The 26,582-nt window shown below is 41.1% G+C and overlaps 1 protein-coding gene across 1 annotated transcript in view; it reads left to right on the top strand.

Annotated features, from left to right (window-relative positions):
• The window catches only part of SCN5A (sodium voltage-gated channel alpha subunit 5), a gene marked incomplete at both ends in the record, with an annotated part of 172,786 nt that overhangs the window by 139,322 nt on the left and 6,882 nt on the right, over positions 1–26,582 (top strand). The window contains 2 exons of the mRNA XM_080338593.1: positions 14,322–14,444; positions 20,673–20,954. Of these exons, the coding sequence (XP_080194719.1) occupies positions 14,322–14,444; positions 20,673–20,954 (405 nt within the window). The remainder of the gene's footprint in view (positions 1–14,321; positions 14,445–20,672; positions 20,955–26,582) is intronic.

The following is a 26,582-nucleotide window of genomic DNA, read 5'->3' as shown; positions in this document are numbered from 1 at the left end:
TGGATGATCTCCAGAGGTCTCTTCAACCCCAACCGTTTTGTGATTCTGAGTGTTGCTGGGGCCAGGCATGTCGCCTCTGAAGTTTCACATTGCCTGGATGTGGGATCTGCCAAATTCAGGAAAAGCCAGCAAAAAACAAGCCAGCCAAAAGCCAGGACAAGCCCCATCCTCCAGGCAGGGTTTAACATTTCCTCACAGTCTATCACTAAGGAAGCAATTATCTCCCTGAGGCCATTTCTTATAAGCTTGAGGCATTAATGTGGAAGGCTGGCAGAGCTCTGCCATGACTGTAACTTTTAAAACTTTTGATAAATTATTTTTCCCCATTTTACATCTGAACCTAGACTCAGGGGACAGCTACACTTTCTTTGGCCCTAGTCCAGGAAAGCACTTCAATGGGACGATTTACTTGTTTGAAGTTATGGACATGTCTTAAGTGCACTGCTGGATCAGAGCCTTTGGAAGCTTCTCCAGAGCTTTAATAAATTGATTTATGACAAGGAAGTTCTTTACATAAATTGTAAGTCATAAATTCTTCTTTGCATACATGCTTGGAAACCTCTTAAAGGGAAGGCACTCATTTTTCACAGATCAGCTTCAACAGAAGAGGAAGGCCTGTTTTAATTATCTAACCACAAAATTTGAAACCACTGGTTCCTAAGTTATAGTCCAACCCTGAAAACAGTGCTCCCTGTGGTTTAGGTCGAGTGACATAGCTTTTCTTCCCTGGTTTCTCAGTCTGTAGAATGGGACTAATAGGACTCCCCTAAAGTATGATATTGACTTTCAGGTATTTGTTATTGGAGTTATTGTTTTAATAAGCTTCTGAAGATTAGAAGGGCTTGATGAGGGACAGATATTGTCACAACTATAAGCAAGGGTCTTCCTGATAGGAACAAGAGTTTGCACTATTAATTCAGTGGAACCGTTTGGAGCCCGGCTGCATCATTTACAGTTCAAAATGAGTTCCACTCTTGTTAGAAATATGTACTTTATATGATGGATTTCAGAGGCAGCCACAGGTGGGCTGGGGAAAAGGGCTTCACCTCCCCCACCACCCATCCCGAGCACATATGACATGAAACAACATCATGAGGAACAGGGTTCAGAAGCCCCTGGGACTCCCCTTATCTCCAGCAAATCCACCCCAAAGCCTTCTTAATGACCTAGAGTTTTTTATTTTCTTAACCCAAATTTAAATGTTGTTTTTGCAGGCTCCCAATCTTGCCAAAAAGTTGCTCCATCCTTGAGTTATTTTACTTATTAACTGATTCTAGGAAATCACTTGCCCTTTAGTGTTCTCAATGAAAAAAGCTTTTCCCTGTGCCCCACTCTTTTCTTCAAAGTCATTTCCCATTCCCAATGCAGATTATGAGAACCCAGTACTGTATTTTTAGTGGGTTTAGCAGATGATCTCCTACCCTATTGCTCACACACCCTGCCACTCTGAATTGTCAAAGTGACATGCTTTCTTTTTTCCAGCACACTTTTTACTTCAATTTACATTTTCTTTTTGGTCCTTTGAGAACCAAATCACTGCAACTGAGCTGCAGAAGGGAGTGAATGGGTGAATTAGCTGCTCCAAAAGAAGCAGATGAACCACTTGTCTGATTTTGTAAAATTTATTTGTTTAAAATTATTCACTTAAAAAATCCTGATCTGCAAATTATTCATTAGGAGTTTGGTATCAGTATTCAAAATTCAAGCTGCGATGGTTGATTTTTTATTGGACATGTGAAACCATCTATCATCTGTGTTTTCTCATTGCAGAAATGCAACTCAGAATCCTTTTTCTGTTGTGAATAATTCATAAAACTAGCTCAAATTTGCAAGTATTCACTATTTCTAAATGGAAAGTGAACCCAGAGAGGGTAAAAGTGTATTGCTGCAGATTTTGTTGGTTTGGTTTGGTTTTTTGTACTTACCCTGCCTTGTGATAGACCTTTGACACTGATTTTGGCCTGTGGAACAGCAAAGGCTCCTTCTCACAATTGTGGATTGCCAATGTAGTTTCTGTCTTGCAAAACCTGAACATCAAAATGCACAGTAACCCACAAACTGGGAGCTATTTTTGCTGGATGTAGAATCCCTAAAGGATGATCTCTCATAATGGGCTTCTCTGCATCTCATGAAAGTGTGTTAGTGTAGCAAAGCCATAAGAGAGTGCTTTTAAATACGTTTCAATACAATAAAGTCCTATCAACAACACCACAACAGATTTCTTTGAGAGTAATCAAACCACAAAATACATTTCAACTGAGAGCACCTGGAAAAGATGCCTTAGATGTCTGTTGAACCTTGGATTTACTGAACAAAAAGCATTAATGTACATCTATACAATATCTCCCTGCGAATAGCAAGTATATTGCTAAACATAACCCCCTTCTACACTGCAACTATATCTTCTCTACGCACGTGAATTGGAGTGCTGGGCAGCAAGTCCATGACTCTTTTAAAATGAGGGAAAAGCAGAGAGTGCAGTGTGTCTGAAGTGTAGACAGACATCAATATCACCTTCAGGAGTGGTGTTTATTCACAGTCCTCTTTGCTAAGATGCACAGGCAAATATTTTCACAAAGAATAGATATTTTCCAAGCGTTCATGCGATCAAAACCTCTCCGTACAAAGCAGATTAAACAAGGAGCCTGAACTTGGCCAGAGATGGAGGCACATGGCATTCAGAATGCATGTTTATGAAAGCTGCTTTCAACCAGGCGTGTCCTGCGACAGGGTTTTAAAACAAGAGACAGATCACCCGTCGTGCATGCTGGCGTCGTGTTTGATGTTCACTTCAATTGTTTCTTCTGACCTATAAACATTATCTTGAGCTTATCTAGTTTGAGCTTCAGCCAATTAATCCTGAGCTATGTCCCGGTCTCTGCTGACAGCAGATGGATTATTCCATCACAGTGGTCAGTTTAGGAAAGGCATCAATCTGGCATCAACCATCATTTAAAGACTGGAGGTGTTGCATTCAACAGCTTCTTCGCTTGCTGATCATGCATTGAAGGCAGAGGGGAGAGACTGGTACCCTATAGAAGCTGTCACAAGAAAGCTCTCGGGAAAGGGATGTAAAGTCTCTAACTTGTTAGTAAGAATGCTCAGGAAGAAAAGTCACAGCCAATTTCATTGCATGTGGCATACACAGAAAAATCCTCTTAAGCGGGCACTAATGTCATCTGCTTATAAAAGTCCATTATCACAAATCCTCCATCTCCATTGCAGCTTTTGGGTTCGATTTAATTGACCAAAAGTTAGTCCCAATCCAGGCTTAATAAAAACTGATTGTCGTTTACTGACTTGAGATGAAGGGAGGTGAGGTTCTCTCTAATATTGTCTCATCTTTCAAGATTTGATAATTGTGAAAGCTATGGTTTTTTTAGCAATTGCTCTTTTAAAGGTGCTGGCAGCCTCCTTCCCCTTCAGCCATCTCCAGCAATGGGCCCTAACGCTACATCCTGCAGCGAGGAGGGGACGGTCATCTGGAGTTCTCTGGTTTTGACCTGATGCCCCCAACAGTTTCTCTCCAGCTGAGTCACCATGGAGAAAGATTTTTCCATTCACCTGTGTGGCCCTGGAGGCAGGGGCTCACAACAGCTTGAAGCAACATACCTGTCTGCAAAATAGTTCAAGCAAGGCTCAGCAATGGATTTGGAGACCAGACATCTCAGATGAGTTATTCAACAAGTCCAGCAGGCAGAATCTTGTAGATGCTTCTGTGGAAGTAGAATAATGCGTAGGTTTCCCCCCACATACCTCTTGTGAATGGTTATAACAGAACATGTTTCTGCTGTTTGCCTGGAGCGGCTGAGTTTGTACCTGGAGCTCTGTATTCCCCACTGAGCAGCTTGCCAAATTTCCTGTCCGCTGCCAAATTTCCTGTTGGTTCTTTGAGCACTGCTCATGGATATTTAGTCATTACATGCATCATCACTCTCAAAGAATGCTCAAAAAATACAGATATTATGTTTTCCAAGAGAGTTTCCTGGAAAGCACTTGCTCTAAGATTTCTGCTTTGGAAACTTCACTGCTAGATGAGTTAAAGAGCAGATAATAATATTTGAGTTTGAGATGAACAATTTAAACCAGTCTTTCCATCCTCAGTTAAAAATTGGATTGAATTAAATTATAACTTTGTGTCGGATTGTCTTTAAGTGACAATTAAAAACTTGCTGTGTGAAGTAAATATTGATGGCTTATGATTATGCTAATTGTTTTTTCCATCTGTATTCCCTGTTGATTAGCAAGGTGATTTCTGTTTGCTTTACCAGTAATTACACAATCTGCTGTAATGAGTTGTTCTCAAACAGCACTGAAATCCAATTTGTATTCTTGGGAAATTATCCTAAAAGCATGCGAATTTTCTGTTCAGAAAAGTGCACAGGAACAGAATGACAAAAATGCAGCCAAGGCAAAGTAAAAATAATATAGCTTGTCAGTTGGAGGAGCATCTTATGAGAGAATTTATTAGTGCTCTCTTCAAGTTATCAAAAATCCGCAGGTTACAACAGGATGCTATTAATTCAGAGCTCGTTTTTTGACTGGTTTTCTCCCAGTTCCTCGAAGCAAATGCTCATGTGGGATTTTTGAAGATTTTCAGTGCACATTCTTTCTGGACCTGTGCTGATGGCATAAACCTCTCAGAGAATTAATAGGAGAGAGAATCCCTCTCAAGAAGGCAGGGAGCCTGGTTTGGGGAAAAGAGAGAAAGAAAAAAAGCTCATTTAATACATGTTACCTAATTCAGGATAAGGGGAAAAAAAAACCCACATGAAGATAAGTGGTTTTACTGTGTGTTAGCAGGTCAGTGGAGGCCGTAAATCTCCCCTCTGCCTCTCCATGCTTTATCTCAACATAACACATGCAAAAACATCAAAATGTCTTGTCTTATCTTGGTTTGCACCTCATGTTAGTTACCGCATAGATGCTAAAAGGAGCAACGGGGCTTTGCCAAGAGAAGACGCAAGCTCAGTTTCAGACAAGGCACAGCAGGACAAAACATGCTGGAGCTGGAGGAAAAGGGACAGTAAATGAAGGTGAGGAGAAAAGTCCAGTAGTAAGTGTAGCTCATTGCCTGCCTACACCTTGTTAAACAGTTGCAATATGAAGAATTACAGCAATTACTGAAGAATTTCAATTACTGAGGGAGAATTTCAACTTTTGAAAGCAATGTAAAAAACCATTCTCAACTCAGATTGTGCTGAACTAGGTTTACCAACCCTTTTTATTTCTTGAAGTTATTTGATGATGGAGCAGATTTCAATGTCCCTTTTTAGTAGAATATGCTTGGAAAGAATATAATGAATAAAACGTTGAGCTCTTGCATGTAGCTTGTTTGACCCTTTCCATTGCTGTGAGCGGAGCAACCAAATTCCTTATACAGAGATGTTCTTCCTTGCGTGGAGGACCAGAGCTGGGACAGAGATGTAGGCTCTACTTAACAGTGGAGACAGAGTCCCACACTCTCTGCAAGGACAGAAAAGGGTTGTCCTACAATTCCTGGGGTAATGTTTTGAACTATGAGGGGAGATTCAGGCTGGACATGAAAAAAGAGATTTTATACGAGGGTGGTAAAACAGTGGCCCTTGTTGCCCAGAGAGGTGGTGGATGCCCCATTCCTAGAGACATCCCAGGCCAGGCTGGACGGGGCTCTGAGCAACCTGATCTGGTGAAGATGTCCCTGCTCATGGCAGGGGTGGCACTGGGTGAGCTTTGAAGGTCCCTTCCAACCCAAACTATTCCATGTTTCTATGATTGCTGTGCCTGATGACCAGCACCTTTGCAACCCCAACAGTTGCAGACGGCAAAACCTCTTCCCACCACCCTTGTAGCTCTGTCCAGAATGGCCATGGGCTGCTCAAGAGACTGGTGGCAGGAGGAAGGAAGAAGTGAAGGGAGGGATACAGCCTGTAGAGGGGTCAGGAATTCTTTGTTAGAGGAGTGAGAGATCAAAGGAATTGTGTTGAAACTTGAAAGCTCCAGTGGTGCAGGGACTTTGTGCTGGCCTCTTACCCTGGTGTGACTGGCTGTGGTCTGCTAAGGCAAATGAAGATGAGGACTTGTAGTATGTAGGATTCCTACTTGTACTATTGTCCTTTCTGGCAGAAATCACGGAACCTATAATTATTTGGAGTCCCTCTCCATCCTAGCATATTCAATGCAATACCAGGATCAACTCAGCTTCAAAAATCCAACTAAACAGAGATGACTTTCAGGCTAAGGCTGTCATATTTCCCACATCGACTTGGTATTTTTCATATTGATTAGGAACATCTGATTAAGTCAATGCTTTAGGAAACTGACCCAATGCAGAACAGCACCTTGTGGAAAACAGACAAGGGCAGAGTCGATGGGGCTGAGCCCCCAGGGAAATGTGCTCTCAGTAATTACTATGCAGACCCCTGGCATTATAACGCTACCTTCAAACAATAAATAATAATCAAGTATATTCCCATCTACTCCTGGCAACGACATTCAGCATCAAGAAGGTACCCTGGGATGAATTATGCGGTGGGTTTGGAGATCTTCTTAAGGCTACAATAGCTTTCCTCTTCAGCTGTCCTAAATCAAGGGTGTCTCCTCACAGCATCTGGATGAGAAGCAGAACGTAGTTGATGATGCTCTAAATCCCGGTAGAAATACCAGACTTTTCAAGGCAGCTGCACACACACAGCCACCGCTGCTGCAACAAGGAGAAAGACCTTGGGTCTTGGCCAAGATTTGGCTGATCACAGAGTGTCACCTGTTCCCCTAAAGTCACAGGAATCCTTCTGCCATCCCTACCCAGAGCTGAGAAACGGACCTGGAGGTCTTGCAAAGGTGTCTGTTTGCAGTGAAAAGGTGAATTGAGACAGGCTGAAAATCCATTTGGAAAGGGTAGGGGTGGGAAAACTGCAAATCAATAAGTCAGTTTGCCGTCTCGCTGGATGTAAGCTCGCAGCAGCAGGTCATTCTACTCACCCTCAGAAATTAGCTGAAGTTTAATTCTTGACTCACAGCCAACTGCCTTGGGATTTGACTGGAGTTGTTAGAAAAGCCTGAGCAGGTGTAAAGGAGGTGACAGATTAAGAGAACAGCAAGACGTAAAGAGGTTCTTCTGGAAACCGCCAGGAAGCAATTAGGATGCAGGAATGATTTATTCAAAAGCATTTAAGCCAACAGGAGTGGCACATGCTGTTTGCATCAAGGCTGCCCTCTGAAAAGGAAACACTGCCTCAAAAAGCATGGACATGAGGACCAGGAAACAAGCTGAGAAGATGGAATACTAACAGAGTTTCACAGCCTTAGTTTGAGTATTAGATGGGGGAAGTAAATAACTAAATAAAAGAACAAGAGGAAATGTCCTAGGAAAAAAAATAAGTGGATGATGTAAAAGTCTTTTTAATCTGAGTTATAAGAAGTACCATCAGGCTTTCCAGGAGATAATTTTTGTTTATAATTAATGTAGGCACTCATGTAGCCCATCATATTATAATACACGAGAGCACTCCACAAGCAGTAATGAACTCGGCTGCCGGTGAGGAAAGCTCTTCATTAACTCATTTGCAGTCACGCTTTCATCTCCATGCCATGGACTAACTCCAGAGCAGCGCGTAGTCTTTACCTGAATGTGAGGGTTGTGATTCAAGGAAATAGGTAGCAGAGGTGGGAATTTGGTTTAGGTCACCTTAGTCTCTCTCTGGTGTCCTAATTTTAAAACCTTCCTTTAACTTTATGCCCTTCATTCGTACCATACAATTTCTGGATTGGCAGGTGCAATCATACAATGAGGTATCTATATGGCAGAAAATACAATGTCAGAGTGAAAGAGTAAAGAGATATTTTAAAAAAATAACGTTACAATAAACCTCTGTTAAGAAATGTTAGATGCTAAAGGGAATACTAACCTTCTTATCAGTCCTTTTCACCCAATAGTATATCAGAGTGGCAATAAGTTCCATGTACTTCAATTTATTTGCAGATTCCACTTTCCCTGTAGTTTTTCCAGTTTGCATTTGGGGTATAGACCTAATTTTGTTCCTTATCAAATCAAAGGAGCAACTTGGGACCACAGATGCCAGGCTGCTGCTCTGGCTGTGCAGATCTGCTCTTTGGGTAACGCTGTCCTTGGCAACAATGGACAGGACAAACCAGACTGGATTGAAAGAGGCATCCACAGCAATCCAAGCTCTCTTTTTTCTACTATTCTTTTTTTTGTTAAAAAAAGTACAGTTAGAGAGGGGGAGACTCGGGTTCCTGGGGCACACAAAAAGCTTTTTGAAAGCACCGAGGACCTGCATTAGCAGAAACTGCTTATTTAAATAAGTGGCCAGAGCTTTCAACCCAACTGCTGTGTTCCTTTTCAAATGTCCTTTTTTTTTTTTTTTCCCCGCCTCCCTCCCCTCCAATTTGAACAAGCAGGTTAATTTGATGAAATCCCCAGCTGCATAAAGCATATGCTGTTGCCCAAACTGGGAAGGTCTCTTCTTCTCCCCGAGACAGCAGCTTGCAGCGTATCACTCACAGCTGTCTGCTGCAGCAGGCAGACATTTAGTAGCTGTTCTCATTTTTCTCATGGGTTTTAGGATTTATATGACCAGCCAAGGAGGATTTTTACCATTGCCCAGGAAGAACTTCTTGTTCTCTGGGCTCTGCTGTTAGTTCATCTCAGTGGCAATCTGGGGTTAATTCAAGAATGTCATCGATGCCGAGCAGCATCTGCCTTGGAATGGTGCTGCTCAGGTCTGCTTCCAGCTCAGTCCAGCGGATGCTCACTGTGATGTGCTTTTAGGCTGGTGGAAAGAAATACAAAAAGGAGAGGAACGGCCTCAATTCCAGCTCAAACCCACCTCCTTGCTATGAGAAACGCTGTCAGCCTGAGGTGAAGCACTGCCCCAAAACTGCGCCCTTTGGATTATGCCACCAGCATCATTTCATGGCCAGGGAGCCTGTGCATGCTACTGATATGCTTTTAAGATGTATGCATATAGGAAGGGACCCCACTACAGTTACAAATGCAACAGCTCCTTGTGAAAAGGAGTCTGTCATCTTTTGATTAAAGACCATTTCCCCTGTGTGTACTGAAAGCAAGCTGCATTATCGCACTTCCTACTTTGTTTTTCTACAGCCTTAAAATTCCCTTCTGACAGCTTTACTGGGGTTTCTATTGGTTTACAACACGGATTTCTTAAGTCACTGTCAGATAACGAAGGCATATATAGTTATTGTATAACTTTATCTCTGTGTGTTCTTAATGAACAATTTTAATTGTTAAAAAGTGCTGTGTATCTCTTAACTGATTAATTACTGTGAGCACATTGGGGACCTCACACTAGATGGGTGACACCTGAGTACAAACAAATGAGTCGTATTTCTCATCTCAAGAGTGACAATCTTCCACTAGTAAAACAAAAAAGTGGCAGTTACTGAAAAGAGAAATTCCTGTTGCCTGGAGAAGACATTATTTTTTTGTCAAATATAATGTAGTGGTGGATCATCAAAATAATTCAGAAATTCAGGCTTTAATCTCACTAGAATATATTAGGCAATAACTTTGAACAGTTATCAGTGAGGCTATCCTCTCTTCAGAGACCATTGCCTGTGTTCTAGTCATCTAAATTAATTGATTCTTCTTGATTTTACCCTGGAAACACATATGAATATCTTGCAATGGAGCGCTCTAGACCCAAGCTGCTAATGCCACTAAGCCACGTAGATGACGAGAGGATTCAGAAGGCCAGCCACAGGCTTGGTAATCCCCATGACTGGGATTTCTAGTGCTCAATGCACTCACAGGATGTAAAATATCACATTTTTTTTCCTGAGCATAACATGGAAAAAGCTAAAATGAAAGCTGTGGGTTTCCTTTATCTCTCCCTTTACCCAGCTGCCATACAAACCGCTGTAAAAATCTATATAGATAAACTTCCATGTAGGAATATAGAAATACAGAAATGCAAGTATATAGATAGAATATTTTATAGATATTGTCTATATAGATATATAGATGGATCGAGGTATATATGGATAAATATAAATTTATAGAAAAACTATTTCTGGGCAAAGAAAGTAAGGAACAGAGGCAACAAACTTCTCTAAATGCCAGGATCGGAGAGAACTCAACACTCCCTGCCTGTTATGATAGCAAGAAGAAGGGAAAGTGTGTAGGTAACATGAGTGTGGCTTTGCCTGGAGCCGTAGCTTTGCTGGGAAATTCTACCATTGAGCTGGGCACCAAGTCCTGACTGTTTCAGGGTGCAGTAAATTTTGGGAAGTCACTGAGAGGCTAAGGCTGAGCTCTTGTTGGGATGTGCTGAGGTGATCGGAGGAAAGCAAAAGGGAAGAGCTGCCACGTGAATGAAATCCTGACCCGTGCAATTGGTGAGAACTTTGCCGTTAATGTCTGTGGAGGTGGGATTGACTACGCTGATTTATGAGGATCACTCCCCACTTTAGGGACCCTCATTGTGGGCCAGATTGTACACTGGGGTTCATGCTAAATGGCAAATTGCAGTGATCGACATCATGCTGGGGACTTCAGAGGCACCAACTAAACGGCAAGTCAAGGGGATAAGGAACAGTCTAGAACTAATACAGAGGACCTTATTACTTGATTAAGGATAAGGAAGGTTTAAATGGAAACCTCTGAAAGCTTCCTTAGGATTTGCCTGCTTTCCACGATGTTCCAGTGCTGCCTGGTCTTCAGGGGTATTTTTTTCCTGAAAAACCTAAAAAACTATTCAGAAAGAGAAAAGATTGGAAATGTGTGCCATATTAAGAATCTGGAGGTTATTTTGACCCCAGAGGTGTTTTCTGGTTGCCAGCAAGTTTTTGATACCAAGCAGAGCTCAAAGTAGAACCTCAGAGCAGCTCTGGGCTGCACAGCCTTGTAACGGGAAAAAAGAATGTACCAGAAACAGCTGACTTCACCTTTTGCTGTGGTTATGTGGGGCAGTCAGCACCGATTTTGAAAACGGCTTGATTTTTTTCCTAAAAATAGCCTTCCGGGTCACTTTTAATCAAGTCCAAATGGCCAAGTCTCTGCGTTAGTAAATCTCCTATGAATAAAATTTGACGGATATACCTTCAAAACCAACAGCCGAGCATTTAAACAAGTTGTCCTAAGCTCAGCTCTGAGTCCAGCCTTGTAAATCATTGCCAAGTATTACACAGCTTTGCGTCCTAATCCTCTGAAGAGATATCTAATGCTGTGTAAATCTGTGTCAGGAGGACAAGAGCACCTGTGATGTGTTTCAGGGTGACACTTACGACACTCTAAAGAAACCGGCAACCCGCTCAGATCCGAAGTCTGGCCTTCCATGATTTGAAGAAAACATCTTTTGCCTTGGGAGAAAGGCAATTTATAGAATATAAATCTGGGATGAGGGAGGAAGCATGCAGGTGCATGAACCAAAGCAGTTTGAAGACCTCGGGAACATCTGACTTGCAGTCATTGTGGGTACACCTACCAAATAAGGGTGTTGGGTGCTCTGTATTTCATTAATTTTCTTTTAAATCTCTACATGCATTTTAGAGATGATGAGTTCCCCTTGAAATGTGTGAGTGTAGACATCTTGGCTCCTGTCATTGAGCATGCCATCTTAGAGATGGTTTTCTTATACCTCCAGCCTGTCTGGATAGGGAGCTCCAAGGCTGTAAGCGGTTAAGGCCATTTTCTGCAGTAAACTTTCTACCAAAGACAGAAGTATATGCCACAGTGTTACTCCTATCATGACATCTCAATAGTGCCAATTATATTACAGTTTTAAGATGACTTCGTTGAATAGCTTTAGTACAGAAGTATGCTGCATATTTGCTTGCTGTTATTAGACAAATCCATCAGTCCTTTCTCCTTATTTAGGCGACATCAAGTCAATGGGGAGAGGGAATGAGAGGATAAGGCTTCGAACTACATGTTAATGAAGCTTCAGAGTACAGGGTATAATCAAGGGTGGTAAGAAATAGGGAAGACAGAAAATGGGTGCTGCCTCGGTTTGGAAGCATTGGTGAGTTTAAAATGATTTTGAAGTCAAACCCAGATTTTCATCTTTAACTGTGAGCATTGACTGAGCAGGACTTAGGTGAAAGAAGCATTCTAGTGAATATATGTCAAACCTATACCATTACTTATGCTAAAATAACTTCTTAGGTGTGCGCATGTCATGTGTTCAGATCTGCTCTTTTAGAGATGGAAGCGAAGGCTTCACTGGTGACTTTTACCTGCCCAGTGTCTGAAGGTCCTAAGACATCAGACCTTGAATCTGGTCTGCCTGTCCATTGTGATGTTTTTATAGCACATTCACCACTAATACACGGAAGTGTTTATTAAGGCCTTCCTTCCGCATCAGCCGCTGGGTCTGTACGTGGGAGGTGAGTTTGTGTCACACCGTGTTAAAGAGTGACATGTTGAAATGTGACAGTCAGCCTCTGTGCCACTTTGTCATCCACCAATCTGGGCTGTCTTATCCCAGCAGATATCCATCCCGCTGTGTCCAGCCCAGGCCTGGTGTCTCTGAGACCTCCTGCCCTTAGGCTTGCTGTCACCCACATGCCACAATAAAGCCATCAATAGGTAAATAATTTAACAAATTGAGCAAGTTTTACAAAGATGCTTAGCCCTGCAGACAGCGCTGGTACATACGTGAATGCATATTCAAGAGAAAGGTCCCTCCATAGAGGACATTAGCTTGTGACTTAGGGAACCAGGCTCATCTTATCCTGCTTTATCACAAACCTCCTGGGCGAAACTAGGCTGGTCAGCCAACAGTGGGGTTCAGAGGAAAAATCATTCTACCCTAAAATAAATAGGAAGATTTTCCACTAGAGCTAACTATCTTCATGGGGGGAGCCTAGAATTTCCTTCTACATTAAACAGCTATTTTTTGTATAGTGTAGAGGAATCCCCAGGTTCAGACTTCCTTTCTATCTTTAAAATGACAATAAAGCACATTCCTTGCAGGCAAAGTTTGCACACTCATATTGTGAAGCACTGGAACAGGCTGCCCAGGGAAGTGGTGAAGTCACCATCCCTGGAGGGGTTTAAAAGATGCGTGGATGAGGTTCTTAGGGACATGGTTCAGTGCCAAAGTTGGTTAATGGTTGGACTCAATGATCTTGAGGGTCTCTTCCAACTAAAATGATTCTATGATTACTGGTGTGAGATAATCCAGTACCATGATAACTGAGGCTGTGAAAACAGAGTAAGATGGGAGTAAGGGATCTGTGATGAGCAATGTGCATAGGTCTCTCTTTTCTAAGAAAATAACATTTTATAACAAGTGGTGATTTATTTTGTTTCCCTTTTTAATACATTGAGATTGGCAGGAGAGCTGATTGTCTCTCAGTTCCTGTTCTGTAAGAATTCAGGCTGTGAACACAGATTTGGGCGTGAAAAACCTAGTTGCTCTGTGGGCTTTTTAATCTCACTGGCAACCTCTGCTGCCATTCGGTTCATCCCGACTGCAGTCCTCTGCGTGGTGGCATTAACATTTCTGACCAGCTGGGAACTACAAAAGCTCTGAGAACATGAAGAGCATTGGAACCTCTCCGTGCTTCCTCCAGTTTTGGACATGGATAGTTTATTTCACAGAAATAGTCTTTAAGAGGTATGAACCTCAACGTTGAACACCTGTCAAGTTTTTTTCTGCCTTGAAGGCTGTGCAGAAACCAGAAAAAGTGAAAAAGTTCCAAATCAGAGAGCCATGTACATAGTTCCTTTAGAGTCTATGGAACAAAGTCATGTTTACCAGCAATCTAGAAAGCTCGTTTCTAATCAGTAAGTTTAAGATCAGTAACTGAATGGTAATCTTACTTGTTTTTATCTCTGCTGGAAGTGGTTAGATCTTACAGATGCTTTTAGCCAGAAAGTCCTAAATTGTAACACTTACGTGAATCATCGTATTTTCAGTAGTGGAAGATACACAGACCTTGAGGGGTGTACAGGAAACCTACAGCACGAGCATCATCGAGGTAGGGGTTTGTAATGGTGATCTCTTTTCTCACCCACCTTGTGCAACCTGACATTAAGAGGTTTTCTGTGTGCTTAGCTGAAAGAAAAACAACGTCTTTGAAAGCCTCTTTTCCTATAACGTTTGCATTAAGGTGGAAACAAAGGGTTTGTGTGTTGGTAAGAGTTCTGTGGATGTGTGGATGTAAAAACTTCCTATTTTTCTGTGTTGGTCTAATTTAATGGTTTCCATTTAAGGCGCCGTTCTTCTTTTCCCCCACTGTTCCAGCTGTTTCCAACTATCCAGCTGTTTCTTTTCAGGAAGGAAAGTCAGAAGAAAAGGCAAATGGCAGGACTGTACTAACAGATTGGATTTTTGCTTTGTGTCTTCATTCAGGTCTCTTTAATAAGCCTCATAGCCAATACACTTGGATACTCTGAGATGGGTCCCATTAAATCCCTCAGGACCCTCCGAGCCCTGCGACCTCTGAGAGCATTGTCACGATTCGAAGGGATGAGGGTAAGAACAGATAAAGCATCAATCAAAGCTCAACTGTGTGACATCAAGCATGTAACAGGGAACAGTTGCACATGGTTTTGACTTCATTCTGTCTGCCAAAGGAAATGTATGATAATGCTGTATCAAAACAACAAAATCAGAAATCCCTCCTTTGTCTTGATTGCAATTGTATCATTAGAGCTTTATCCTCTGGTGGATTTAATGATAAACTAATCCTGCTGCCTAACTTGTCACATTGTGCTTTAAAAAACAGATTTTTGGCTGAGGAAGCATCTGACTAACAATTACCTCTCAATTATAAGGCGTATCAGGGGAATAACCAAGCTACAAGTTTGCTCCTTGCATGTGACATGTATTAAAATGACACTGACTGGGAAAGTTCTTAAGGACTTTTTCACTAATAATTAAAGCAAAAATTAGAAATGCTAAAGATAGGGAAAGCAAATGAATGATTATATAAAATCTTTCCTTTGAACAGATTGCATTTTTAATACAGAATGTCAGGATTTACATTAAAACCATGTAGCTCGTGTTTGTTGATCCATATTGCGCATCCACCTCTTTCCCTTCATTCCTTTGCAGCGTGACTATATTCACACAGCATACAAGTTTATTTGTTAAGCCTACCTGGTACACTAATCAGTTATTGTTTAGTTAAGCACTTTATTTAACTCCTTGCACCATGACCTGCAGATGACAACTGTGTTCTGTACAAACGGAGGTTAATGCTAATTGTGCAGATTGCTTAGCAAGATAAAGCACATAAAACATGATGATCTCAAATCTCTCTACCAGGGCAACAAAAAATGCTACAGCTTTCATATTGAAGTATATTGAGGGTAAAGCTTTCCTGTAGACAAAATTTTTGTCTGAATCATCAACGACTAAAATGTGTAGTTCATGCACTGAGCTCCTAGTAAGTCACTGTTCTCATTGCAATACCCTTGTAAGACAGACTGAAGGCAGAAGAGCTTAGTTGTGATAACCCAGGAAATACGGTGATAGAGCAACTTATGAAAACCCTGTACCCATACTTTGCCTGTTTTGTGAATGACCAGAACTGGAGATCTATGTCTTTGTCCTGCAGACCTTGTGATTATCTAAATCATAGTATTTTTGTGGATGAAGATCAGACAAATCTTGTTGCAGACTGCTCTCCTCTGTGTTAATACTAAGACAAAAAGATTCAAGAGGCTCTGTCCATCTGGGCAGCCAAAACTTAATTGTTTTGTTCACCACACTCTTTTTCAGTAAACACAGGAAATATTTCAAATATTATTCACAAAAAAAAAGCTGCAGATCCTCAGCTGGCACAAGGTGATGTTTTACTACTGACATCAATTAAAGCTCTCACTCTCACGATGTCATCTAATGAGGTTCTCAGGGACATGGTTCAGAGGTAGACTTGTCAGTGTTAGGTTAATGATTGGACTCGATGATCTTAAAGGTCTTTTCTAACCAAAATTATGATTCTATGACCTCACTCCAAGTCTTTATTAAACATACATAAATTGAGCAAACGTTGATATCGGCAAAAGCTGCACTAGTTTAACTACCAGAGTGATTTGTGCACAGACTCTCTCAAATCAATTTAAATCTGGCTTATGAAGGCTTAGCTTCTACTGGTGGATTTGCAAGTTCAAGCAAAAACCCTTTAACGTATTCTAAGATGACATAAGAATGTTCACCCATGACTTTGCATCAGTTTGACTAAATTGGATTCAAACCTGAAAAGCAGTGGCAGACTCGTACAACGTATCAGAAAAGTGAGGCTGAAATAGGAAAGAAATAATAGCCTGAAAATTCCTCATCCCTGTCTGAGAATAGCAAGAGGATGGCTTGGAGGAGATCCTATGTGGTGCAAACACACACATCAGCCCAGCAAATTTCCTTCCTAACGTGCTCCTACTTGTAGGTCTCCCTGGTCCCTGACTCAACACCCCTTTCCTTCCCTGTACCTTTGCTGCAGATGAAATATATTCAGTCTTTCTGAGCTACTGGAGGTAGTGAATTAGCTTCTAAACTGTGATAAAGTGTAATTGAGAATACGTGCTATTGGAAAATCAAATCATTTTATTTTTAGTTTGTCTAACCACACTTAACACGACTAGGGACAGTCAGACCTTTCATTATTAGGAGCTCATATGCTCCAAAATGCACAGGAAAATTGCTAGCGCAGTGATGGATTATATAATGATAATGTCGAGAAGCAAACACTGACAGTAAGAAAATTATAATAGTTTGCTCTATTATAATGTCTTTTTCTTGAATAACTGAAAGATCTCTGCATGGCTAGAACATGGGTAAGAAGTTCTCATTTACACTGCAGTAAGAGACTTACTTCATTGATGCCATACCTAAATTTTGGAAATGACTGGTCCTGAGGCAAAGGCACAGAGTTGTGCTTGGATGACCAAGAGGACCTTTTACCATCAGACTGTGGTCCTTTCCCTGTCTTCAAACCAGCTGGGAACTGTCTGAGTTTGACACAAGTCTCAGCAGCTCCCATCCCATGAGAATTTTCAAAAAAACATCTAAACTGTTGCCTTCCTGCCCTTCTGTCCCAAAAAAATACTCCCATAAGACCAGTCTCCCACCTGACAGTTACTGTAGACCCTGGGGGTGCCATGCATGTGCCACCACCCTGTGTCACCCACCACTTCCCAGGCCATATTAGAGCCCAGCGTAAATTAACTTAGGTCTGCCTGTCCCAAATCATGAAGTCTCCCGTGTCTCCTCATTTGTTGTCCATCAGGGAATTATTTCAGATGTGCCACTTCCCTGCAAGTTTCTTCCCGGCAAGGGAGGTTGTTGGAGTATTTCAAAAGGAGGAGTGGGATGATGATAGACCATTTAATGTGAAAATGATCCTAGGCAAAGTCATGGTGAGGCTGCTACAAGATAAATGCAGGGAAGAAATAGCATAATTAATGCTAGCTAGCATGATTTCAGGGGAATAGTTCTTGTAAAACTGATATGGTCCTTTGATTTGATTACAAATTATGCTGATGACAGTAACTGTGCTGATATAATAGCCTCAGATTTCAGAGAAGAATCTGATACCACAGAACACTGTGATGAAAACATGAGCTTTGTACCAAGCCAAAATAGTTTAATTTAAAATGGGTGATGGATCTCAAAAAGTAATTGTAAACAGTGATGACACTGTAAATTTGGTGATGAGTATGTTGGGGCAAGGGATTCTTCAGAATAAGAACTGTCCTTAATCTGGACTTTAACGGCATCTGGAAGAAAATGTAAAATCTTTGCTGACAACACACAAAGTGATATTGCAGATACGGACTGATCTGGATCACAGTGAAAAATTGATCAATCATACAACATGCATTTTAATAAAACCACAGACACCGTACACCTCGGGAGGAGGAAAGTAGGTCGCTCTGGGGGATGTTTCTTGGAAAACAGCATCTGGGAAGGACTTAGGAGTTGGAATGACTGTTCAGTGGGACACAAGCTTTTTCGGGAAGGTCTGATAAATGAGGTGACTAATACAATCCTTCAATATGCAGGGAAATAACTCAGCAAGCAGAGAGAGAGGGCAGTGCTTCAATACTGGAATTCCACAAAACTGCTGGAAGTGGGGTATTACAAATGGGAAAGTCTCTGCAGGGATCTATGAGCATTAATCAGAAATCTGAAGGAACCATGACCATTAGAAAGCAGTTCTGTTTTTTTAATTACCCAAAGCAATGATATTCAGTGGTAACTTACAGTGCAGACAGGGATGATAGGAGAAGAATGTCTAACAGCAGACAAGTAGTGCCTCAGGTTCAACAAATCCAGCCTAAAAACACAGCGCCTGTTTCTAACAGTGAGAGCAAAGGACACCAGGAATAGATTGTCTAGTAATAATGATTTTTGCCTGTTATTTGAAATCTTGACACGGTAAATTAGATGTTTTTGCAGAAGTTATGCCCAGGCTTGGTTAGGAGGTACAGCCTGGCATTACTGCAGAAAGTCTGGTGGGCTATGCTGTAGCAAAGGGAGGATTAACACATTGTGCGAGTCTATTTCTGGATTTAAAATCTGAATCAGGTTTAGCTGAGAAAGTGGCCCGTGAGATCAGGAGAGCTAGGCCACCAAATCTATACCTGGGCCACAAGCTCTAGGTTTGCACCATTGTGGATTAAAGTGTAGCTCAGTTTCTAGGCTATGCTTAAAGAAATCACCTGGAAGATGGTTTCACCTATAAAGGCATTGGTGGAAATCAAAAGGCATGAAACCTTTTCTTCTACATGGCTATATATGTTGTTGTTCCTAGATGCAGCAGAAGTGTAGCTCTTTCCTTGGCAAGGTTTGCAGCTGAACTTTTAACATGAATTTATGATAACAACTTACCTTTATGTATTCCGGTCTTTAAGTTCTGTCACATGTCTCAGTGCAAATCAAGAGTCCTTCCAGCAGACCAAACGGCATCCTGCTGGTGTAAGAGCAAAAGCAGTGAGAGAAGAATGAAACCCCTTGTTAATAATTAATTCTGAGAAGTGTTAGAGGATTTGCTCCAGCCTCGTGTCGTGTTTTGTTATCTACAAGCCGTTGAACATAATTCAGCAGGAGGAAGAAAAGCAGGATGCGGGCACGGCCGTGCTGAAACCTGGATGTCTGTGTCCTGTCACAGGGCTTGCGGGTTGGAACTGAGTTCAGTGGCAAATCTAATACAAGTGCAGTGGCTTTGTGCTGCATGGATTAAAGTGGAACAAAAATACTGTCCCATACAGCAGCAAACGAAACCCCCTTTGACAAGGGTCGAGGCTGTATCTAAATAACCCCTTGATTTAGAAATGATGTGGCATTTTGGTTAACACTTCAAATTCAGTCTTAAAACAAAGTTAGAAATTTGTTAACATCCAAAACTGAAAGATAAAATTATCAAAAATAAAAACAAACAAACAAAAACAACAACAACAAAACACACACAAAAACCCAAAACAAAACAAAAAAAAACCCCACCAAACTTTAAACAAACTGAAAAATCATCAGGAACAAGATTATACAGAAAAAATAAATGGTCAAGAGCTTTTCCTGTGTGAAAATTAGCTTCATTCATAAATGCACAAAATATAAATCTGGGGTTTGAAAGATCTACATAATTTTGTATTATATATTGTAGAAGCTGCTGCTCTACATGCATGAAAACCATTTTACTCTTCCGGGTATTTTTCTTCCTCAGCAATGCAAAAAAATTATGGGGAAACAAATGTTGCATTATTAGCTTGTCAGAAAATTGGACACTAATACAAGAGAAAACAAGAGCTGACATTTTCCATAATCAGATTCACAATTGAATAAAATTTAATTTTTATGGATCAATATCACCTTGTCTCAGTTTCAGAACTGTAGAAGGAGAAGAGCTTAGCATCTGCCTATGATTTTAATCTCCAAAGCATGAGATAGAGATGGAGAGCAATCCATGCTCATGTCTGCAGCAATGCTGCCGGGCAATTTTGCCTGGGCTGAGTGCAATGGCAGCATCTCCAAAACCTGTGAATACCAAGAGCTGACATAGAAAGGGGAAAACTACATTTTGTCATAGTGTTCTTCACTCAGAAAATGTATCACAGGGGTTTACAGCCCTTCCTGGGTTGGTCTGTAGGAGCTGCAGAGGATGTAATGGAGAAAAATAATGCTTTTTTTTTGGTTGTTAAATTAGAATGGCTTCGCTGTTTTAATCATGTGTACTGAACAGAAAGTCAAAGTTGGTTTAGCACAGTCTGTTTCAATCAGTTATTATTTAAATAAGCAAAATTTATTGCAGCTAGAGTTCACATCCCAAGAACTACAGAGGTTGAGTTCAGTAAAAGATCTCAGAATTTTTTTCTCTATTTTGAGACACTGTGATGAACCCCAGCCATTTCCAATTAATCATATGATTATTAGAGATGGTTTTACTGAAGTGTATTATCCAGTAGGATCTGAGAGGTCATGATGACTTCGCAGATTGCTCCCGCATTAAAAGATTCCACTTGAAAAAACATCATCCCATAGGTGGGATGCCAACAGATTAGTTCTTCAGTTACAAGAGTGAAAAAATAATCAAGTGTGAAGCCTTTAATGGTGGTCTGGCTCCTAAGGTAGTAGTAGTAGTTATCCACCTGTCACCATGTGAGGGTTCAGCCCAGTTAATCAAGGGTGCACAGCAGCTCATTAGCGAAGTGTCTGTGTAAGTGCTGACATTAATTCTGTGTTTTCTCTCCTGGTTCACCCAAGGTGGTTGTCAATGCCCTCGTGGGAGCCATCCCTTCCATCATGAATGTTCTGCTTGTCTGCCTCATCTTCTGGCTCATCTTTAGCATCATGGGAGTGAACCTCTTCGCTGGGAAGTTTGGAAAGTGCATTAATAAGACAGAAGGAGATATGCCTTTAGACCCTAAAATTATTAACAACATGAGTGACTGTATACTCTATAATGTGTCAGGCACATTTTACTGGACGAAAGTTAAAGTTAACTTCGATAATGTTGGTGCTGGGTACCTGGCTCTGCTACAAGTGGTAAGTGTGACCACCAGGAACTAATAGGCAAATGTTGCTTGTTCCAATTGAAATAATCAGCTTATAGGCTCAGGTTAACCTCTATACTTTTCTGAGTTTTTCAGCCTTACCCATCAGGGTAAAAGAGTCATATTTGGCGTATCAATTTGGCCTAGAGATATTGATGGCAGCTTCTGGTTTTGAGTTTCTGGTGCATCACTAATGTAGTCCTCTGGGAGGTAATTGGACTATTGAAGTGAATTAAAGATCATTTGGTCAATATTGTAATCCAGAGCAAAGTTCAGTTCCAGGAACAAAAAGTCATGCTCCAGTTCATGCAGAAAGAGTGCACTGGCCTTCCTGAACAGCCCGGGATTTCACTGTACCCTGCTGCGAAAAAGTGAAGTTACCGTATCTTCAGTAACTCAGCTGAAGTTATTGCTTGAAGCTGGGATCACAGAGGAATCTTAATTTACAGTCCTGTGCTCACCTTCCTTGGAGATGTTTGGGAAGGACACTGGTGCTTCTCATGGTTCCTCACCTCATTTCTACCTGCTAAACATAATTAGTCATTTTGAACCTAACTATGAAACATGGTGGTAATCAGAGTGGTGTAACTCTGTAAAGCCTGGTCTCTCTGGAAAGGTCATGAGAGCGTATCAGAGAAGTGACTGTTGAGGATGAAGATGATGGTAATAATTGTTCTATAAAGACAGAAGTAAGCCACTTTTAAAACCTGTTTCAGCAGCAAATGTGGGTAAATGGGTTGTATGCATTGATATTTACTTGTGATGCAGCACAACCTAATGGATGGAGCCACAGGAGACTCCATCTTCTCAACCAGGTTCTGTTGCTGGCCTGCTGAGTGCTTTTAGACAAATTGTGTTTCAGTTCCGTGGGGCCCTCATGTAAAATAGTGGCGATTATGCCTGCTTCCTTTGTGCCTAATTTGCTCTGAAAACTGGTGACGGCAAGGGCTGGATATGCTCTAGGAGTGTTTGCTGTGTTGGATTTTATGTACGCAGAGTGAAACAAGTCCTATATCCTTAGGCAGGAAAGCTACGCTTTTGAAGCATCTGTGATGGCATTCCTTGGTTCTGTAAAAACTTGCGTGGTGGGAGATCAATTCTCATCACATATAGACATCCACCCTTTGCAATGCAGTAGGGTACTGCCCCAAACCCCTGCCTGCCCTTCCAAGAGGGCATGAGCCTCCCACCCGTCCCCCATCACATCTGCTAGCCCTTCTCCTTCCTGTGATACAAATTTGCTTTCTCCCATATCTTTTTTCCTCTGCCACAGTCTCATGAAATAGCTCCATCAAGTAGTTTTCTTTGCTTGTCGAAATATATATCCTTAAATATTCTTTTCCTGGTACACAGACACTTGAGTTTGAGATCTTCTGACTGCTGTCCATCGAGTCTTTGCTTTCATACCCTCTGGAAAGCAGAAAGGTTAGAATGGGCAAAATCACTTGGTTCTTTCCACTGAGAGCAAGACTTTTATCTTTTGCATGTAATTATGATATTCAGCTCACACATGCAGGGTACATTAATTCACTTTTAATGTCCTTAATTAGATTTCCCGTTCTATATAGTGCTTTCTTTGTCTTTTATTTAAACATCCAATCTAGCTGAGCAAAAATTTCCAGGTTTAAATTATCACGCCTCACCTGAACCTTCGTATCTCCTCCATGACTGCATAACAGATGCCTGGTTTGTTTGTTTTAAAAACTCCATCAGAGTAGTATTTATTCCATCACCATTTCTTTTGTAAGACTTGCTCTCGCTTTCTGAGAAGCTGCAACTTTTCCTAAATTGGTATTATCTAAGGAGTATCGTGAAGTGCTCTCTTCTACTGTTCTGCAGCATCAGTTCCTGGACACTTGACACTGGTGACACTGGTGGGACTGCCTTCTGCTACGATCAGTGATGACAGCAAAGCCATAACTGGTCGTAAGGTGGATCACGGCATGTTTATGAATGGATGGTCTAATGCTGCTGGTTTTCAGCTGAAAATGGACTTGATGGCCCTGCGGGTTTCACTCAAAGTTGTGATCCTGTATTTTGCAGCAAAGAAGCAGGTTTTCCAGCTGCAGAAGTACAAAATAAGTGCCATAAATGTAGAGTCTGTGCAGGCTGGACAAACTGATGATGGTAGGAAACGAGGGATTCCTAAAACCTTGTCAGTTCCTATGGCAGGTGCTGGCTTCTTCCAAGAGGAAGAGCAGGAGCCAAATGTCATTAGAGGATTGATTTTAACTTTCAGCCTGCACCTGGAGCTCTAATGTCTGCTGCTAACAACAGTCTTAGGCAATGAAGTGTAAAGATGACACCCACAGAGAAGGGGCCCAAACATCTGGATCTCTTTTGCGAGACTCCAGCCGAGGGGTGTCGGTTACAGGTGCTCCTTGCCAAATGTCCTCCGTATGGAGTCACGTTTCATGAGCAAACTACCATAGGAACTGCAGGGGATCAGTTAACAGGTCAGCTCTCCTAAAGAGACAGGCACATCGATGCATCTTCGTGCACGCTGAGACAGTGCAGAGCAGTGACGAAATGAGCGTTTTGGTTAAAACCCTCCAGGATTCAAAACACAAGCTCTTAAGTGGGACTTGTCTTTTGACTGTTGACATTTGCAGCTCCTGTGCAACACACCTTTTAAGTGACTCTGAAGTTACCTTTGGATGCCTGAATGTGTCTGAAAGTCTAAATGGAAATACATAAAGCAATTTTCTCTGCCTTATGTTCTGTCTTCACTTCAACAGCATCCTTTAAATAAATGAGAAGTTGCTACTGCGGAAACTTTAAGGCTTACAACTATCCAGAGGCAAACTTTCTGACGGTGTGTTTGAGAATTGCATGAAACTTTCCCCAAATACCCTTTGGTCTTTTCCTACCATGTTTAGGATCCATCGGGTTGTTCTGAAGATGCCACTTTGAATTAATGAGTGTGAGAAAACATTCCTCTGAAGTGGTCAGTCAAGTTTAAAGCTTGTCCAACTAACAAAAGCGCTGCCTCTCAACAGATTACTGAAATAGGACATAGTCTCTGCCCACTCTACGAGCAAGAAAAATGCCTCACTCACAGAGAGGAAAAGATCTTTATTATCATGACTTTTTAATTTGCAAGAAGGATGGTTCACTCTTCTGGGGATTTAACACCCTTAACACCCTAATCTAATAGGAAAAAAGTTATTGCTACAACCCAGTGCTTCAGTAATGCTTTTTCTATATTCCCAGAATTGCTTTGCAGATCACAGCACCTATGTTCTATAAATCTGCATTTGAGCTGAACAAACAATTATCTTAAATTTCCAGTAGGAATTTCGCATTTCCCTTGTGGAATCCTTCCCTTCACATTATGATCACCTCCACGTATTTTTTTGCAACATGTCTTAAAATTTCTGCAATTTATTGAAGAACACCAAGAAAACAAGTGGTCTCTCATGCAGCATCTGGTTTGCTTGGAAGAGTTCTCCTTAACCAGGAACAGACTTACATCTAGTATGTCCTATGTAATGTAAGTTTGGGATTCCAGATGAAGAATGGGAAGATAACAGAAGATCTCTTAGACCAGTACAGCAACCAGGAGCTGTAGAGTTAAATCAGCCTCTCATACCAGGTTCAAAGTCATGATGGAGCTCATAAATCAGCTACAAAATGGTCATGAGACAACAGCGTGTGTCTAAAGTTACTGAGTTACACGATCTCTTGCACTTCTGTAAACTGTAATGCTAGATTTTACTTTCACCGTGTATGCAAAATGTGTAAAAAATCTGTGCTTTTGAACAAATGATAAATTATTGTGACAAGGTAGATTTCTCCACGTGTCCAAAGATCAGGAGTAAGCAGTATTTCCACGGGGAATTACTAGTGGACAGTAATTCTTACAGTGCAGACCTCCGGGGTGCTCCGGTGGGTCCAACACTCGCCCGCAAATCATCTTAATGCAAAATAAACAGAAAACAAGTATTCAGTGTGAAAATTCAGCAGAAGAGCCAGCAGACAGTGGAGTTAGAGCAGCCAACTTAAAGACGTGTAGTTTGGCTGTGCTGTTGTGGCTCTGTTGTAAAGTTTAGAAGTTTCTGTCACCAATAGTAATGCTTAAAGAAGAATTTCAGAAGTGCAAAGACCAGTATTTATGCCATCATAAGCAGCCATTTTTATTGCACTATTGCAGTACCCTTCTAGAAAAAAAAAAAAAAACAACCTTCATAGATTTAAAGGTTTGTGTTTTTTTAATTTTAAGGCACCATTTGGTTATACAATAAATGGTTTGAGGGTAGCTAGTGCTATGCCACCTGTCCCCCTCCCCACTAATTTACTGCATTGCAGCTATAACCACCAGTCAAATAACAAAATGTAATCCCATCCCGAGATGAGTTTATCAGTAGATAATCTCATCACATGACAATTTCAGTAGAAAATGATGTTTCTCTGGAGAGCTTCCAGGCTGGATAATATCACGAACACTCCCATGAAGATTTTGTCACTTCCTTATCCAGAGTGTAAGTGGTTACTAATTCCAGATAAATAATTTCTTTTCCCAGTGTTATATTTCTTTCATTCTCAGTATCTTTTACTCTCCGCAGATGAAGTGCCTAGGGAAGCTTTCCAGAAGCCCAGTGGATTTTTAATTCTCTTACTTCTGGACAACTGGGAAAAACAGAAAATCACAGTACTTCATTCTCTTAATATCTATTTTTGTCAGATTACTTCATCATCTGTTATTGCTATAAACCACTGTGCCTTGCACTAGAGTCTCTTGTGTCTGTGGTACATATTGAGGGGTAAAATAGCTACTCAAGAGAAAAGATTTCCTCCCAAGTGGGAGAAGAGTACAGGGTAAGATCATATTGTTTTGCTGCACAGGGAAAAGGATTTCTTGTTTCATCCTGTCTACCCTTCCTGAATGGCACTTTGAGCTGGAAGCTGCAAGTGAATGTAATGACATCAGAAAATCTTCCATCACATCAGAAAGAGAACACTGAAAAAAGGAAAATATTATAACAATTAAGGAGGATCAGTATAACAGGTTCAAATAATTGTTTGTGTCAATAAAACCGCTGGTCATTCCTCTAAACACTTTACATCTGAAGTGTTTCCTAACACACAGTACCATGGAACAGATTTTCCAAAAGGTTCTGATTTTTAGGGCTTAATCTGTTTTACCCAGTAGATAAAAATGAGTGCAACATTTCAAACGTTAGTTTATAAATACTTTCACGACAAAGATGGTTGACCTCTTGTATAATGTTTTCCTTTGGCTCAGTAGCATTCAGAGAGAAATGGGAAGGCAGCATTACCTCCAGGATTCAATTTAATAATAGAGAGTGTATAATGGAGCATTTCTAAAACAGCTGGATGTACCAAGCTCAACACAAATTTCTGGGTTTCTCCTGGGAACCACTGGCCAAATTTCTATTAGCTTTATCTGGAATCGCATGTCTGCACACAATCGACAAAATTCAGCTTAAGTGTCAGTAGGATTCAAAAGAAAATTGGGCATGGATCTTTCCTGCCTGCTAGTGTAAATCCAATAAATCAATAAATCTAAAAAATGCCACATTATCTCCTCACACTGATTTTAAACACAGGATGAGTCTAAATGGGTCAGAAGTAAAATAAGAAACAACCCCAGAGGACT

This window comes from Nesoenas mayeri (genome assembly GCF_963082525.1).
Source record: "Nesoenas mayeri genome assembly, chromosome: 2".
Taxonomy (NCBI): Eukaryota; Metazoa; Chordata; class Aves; order Columbiformes; family Columbidae; genus Nesoenas; species Nesoenas mayeri.
Note: the sequence above shows the minus strand (reverse complement) of the source record. Positions and strands in the feature narration are given on the sequence as shown.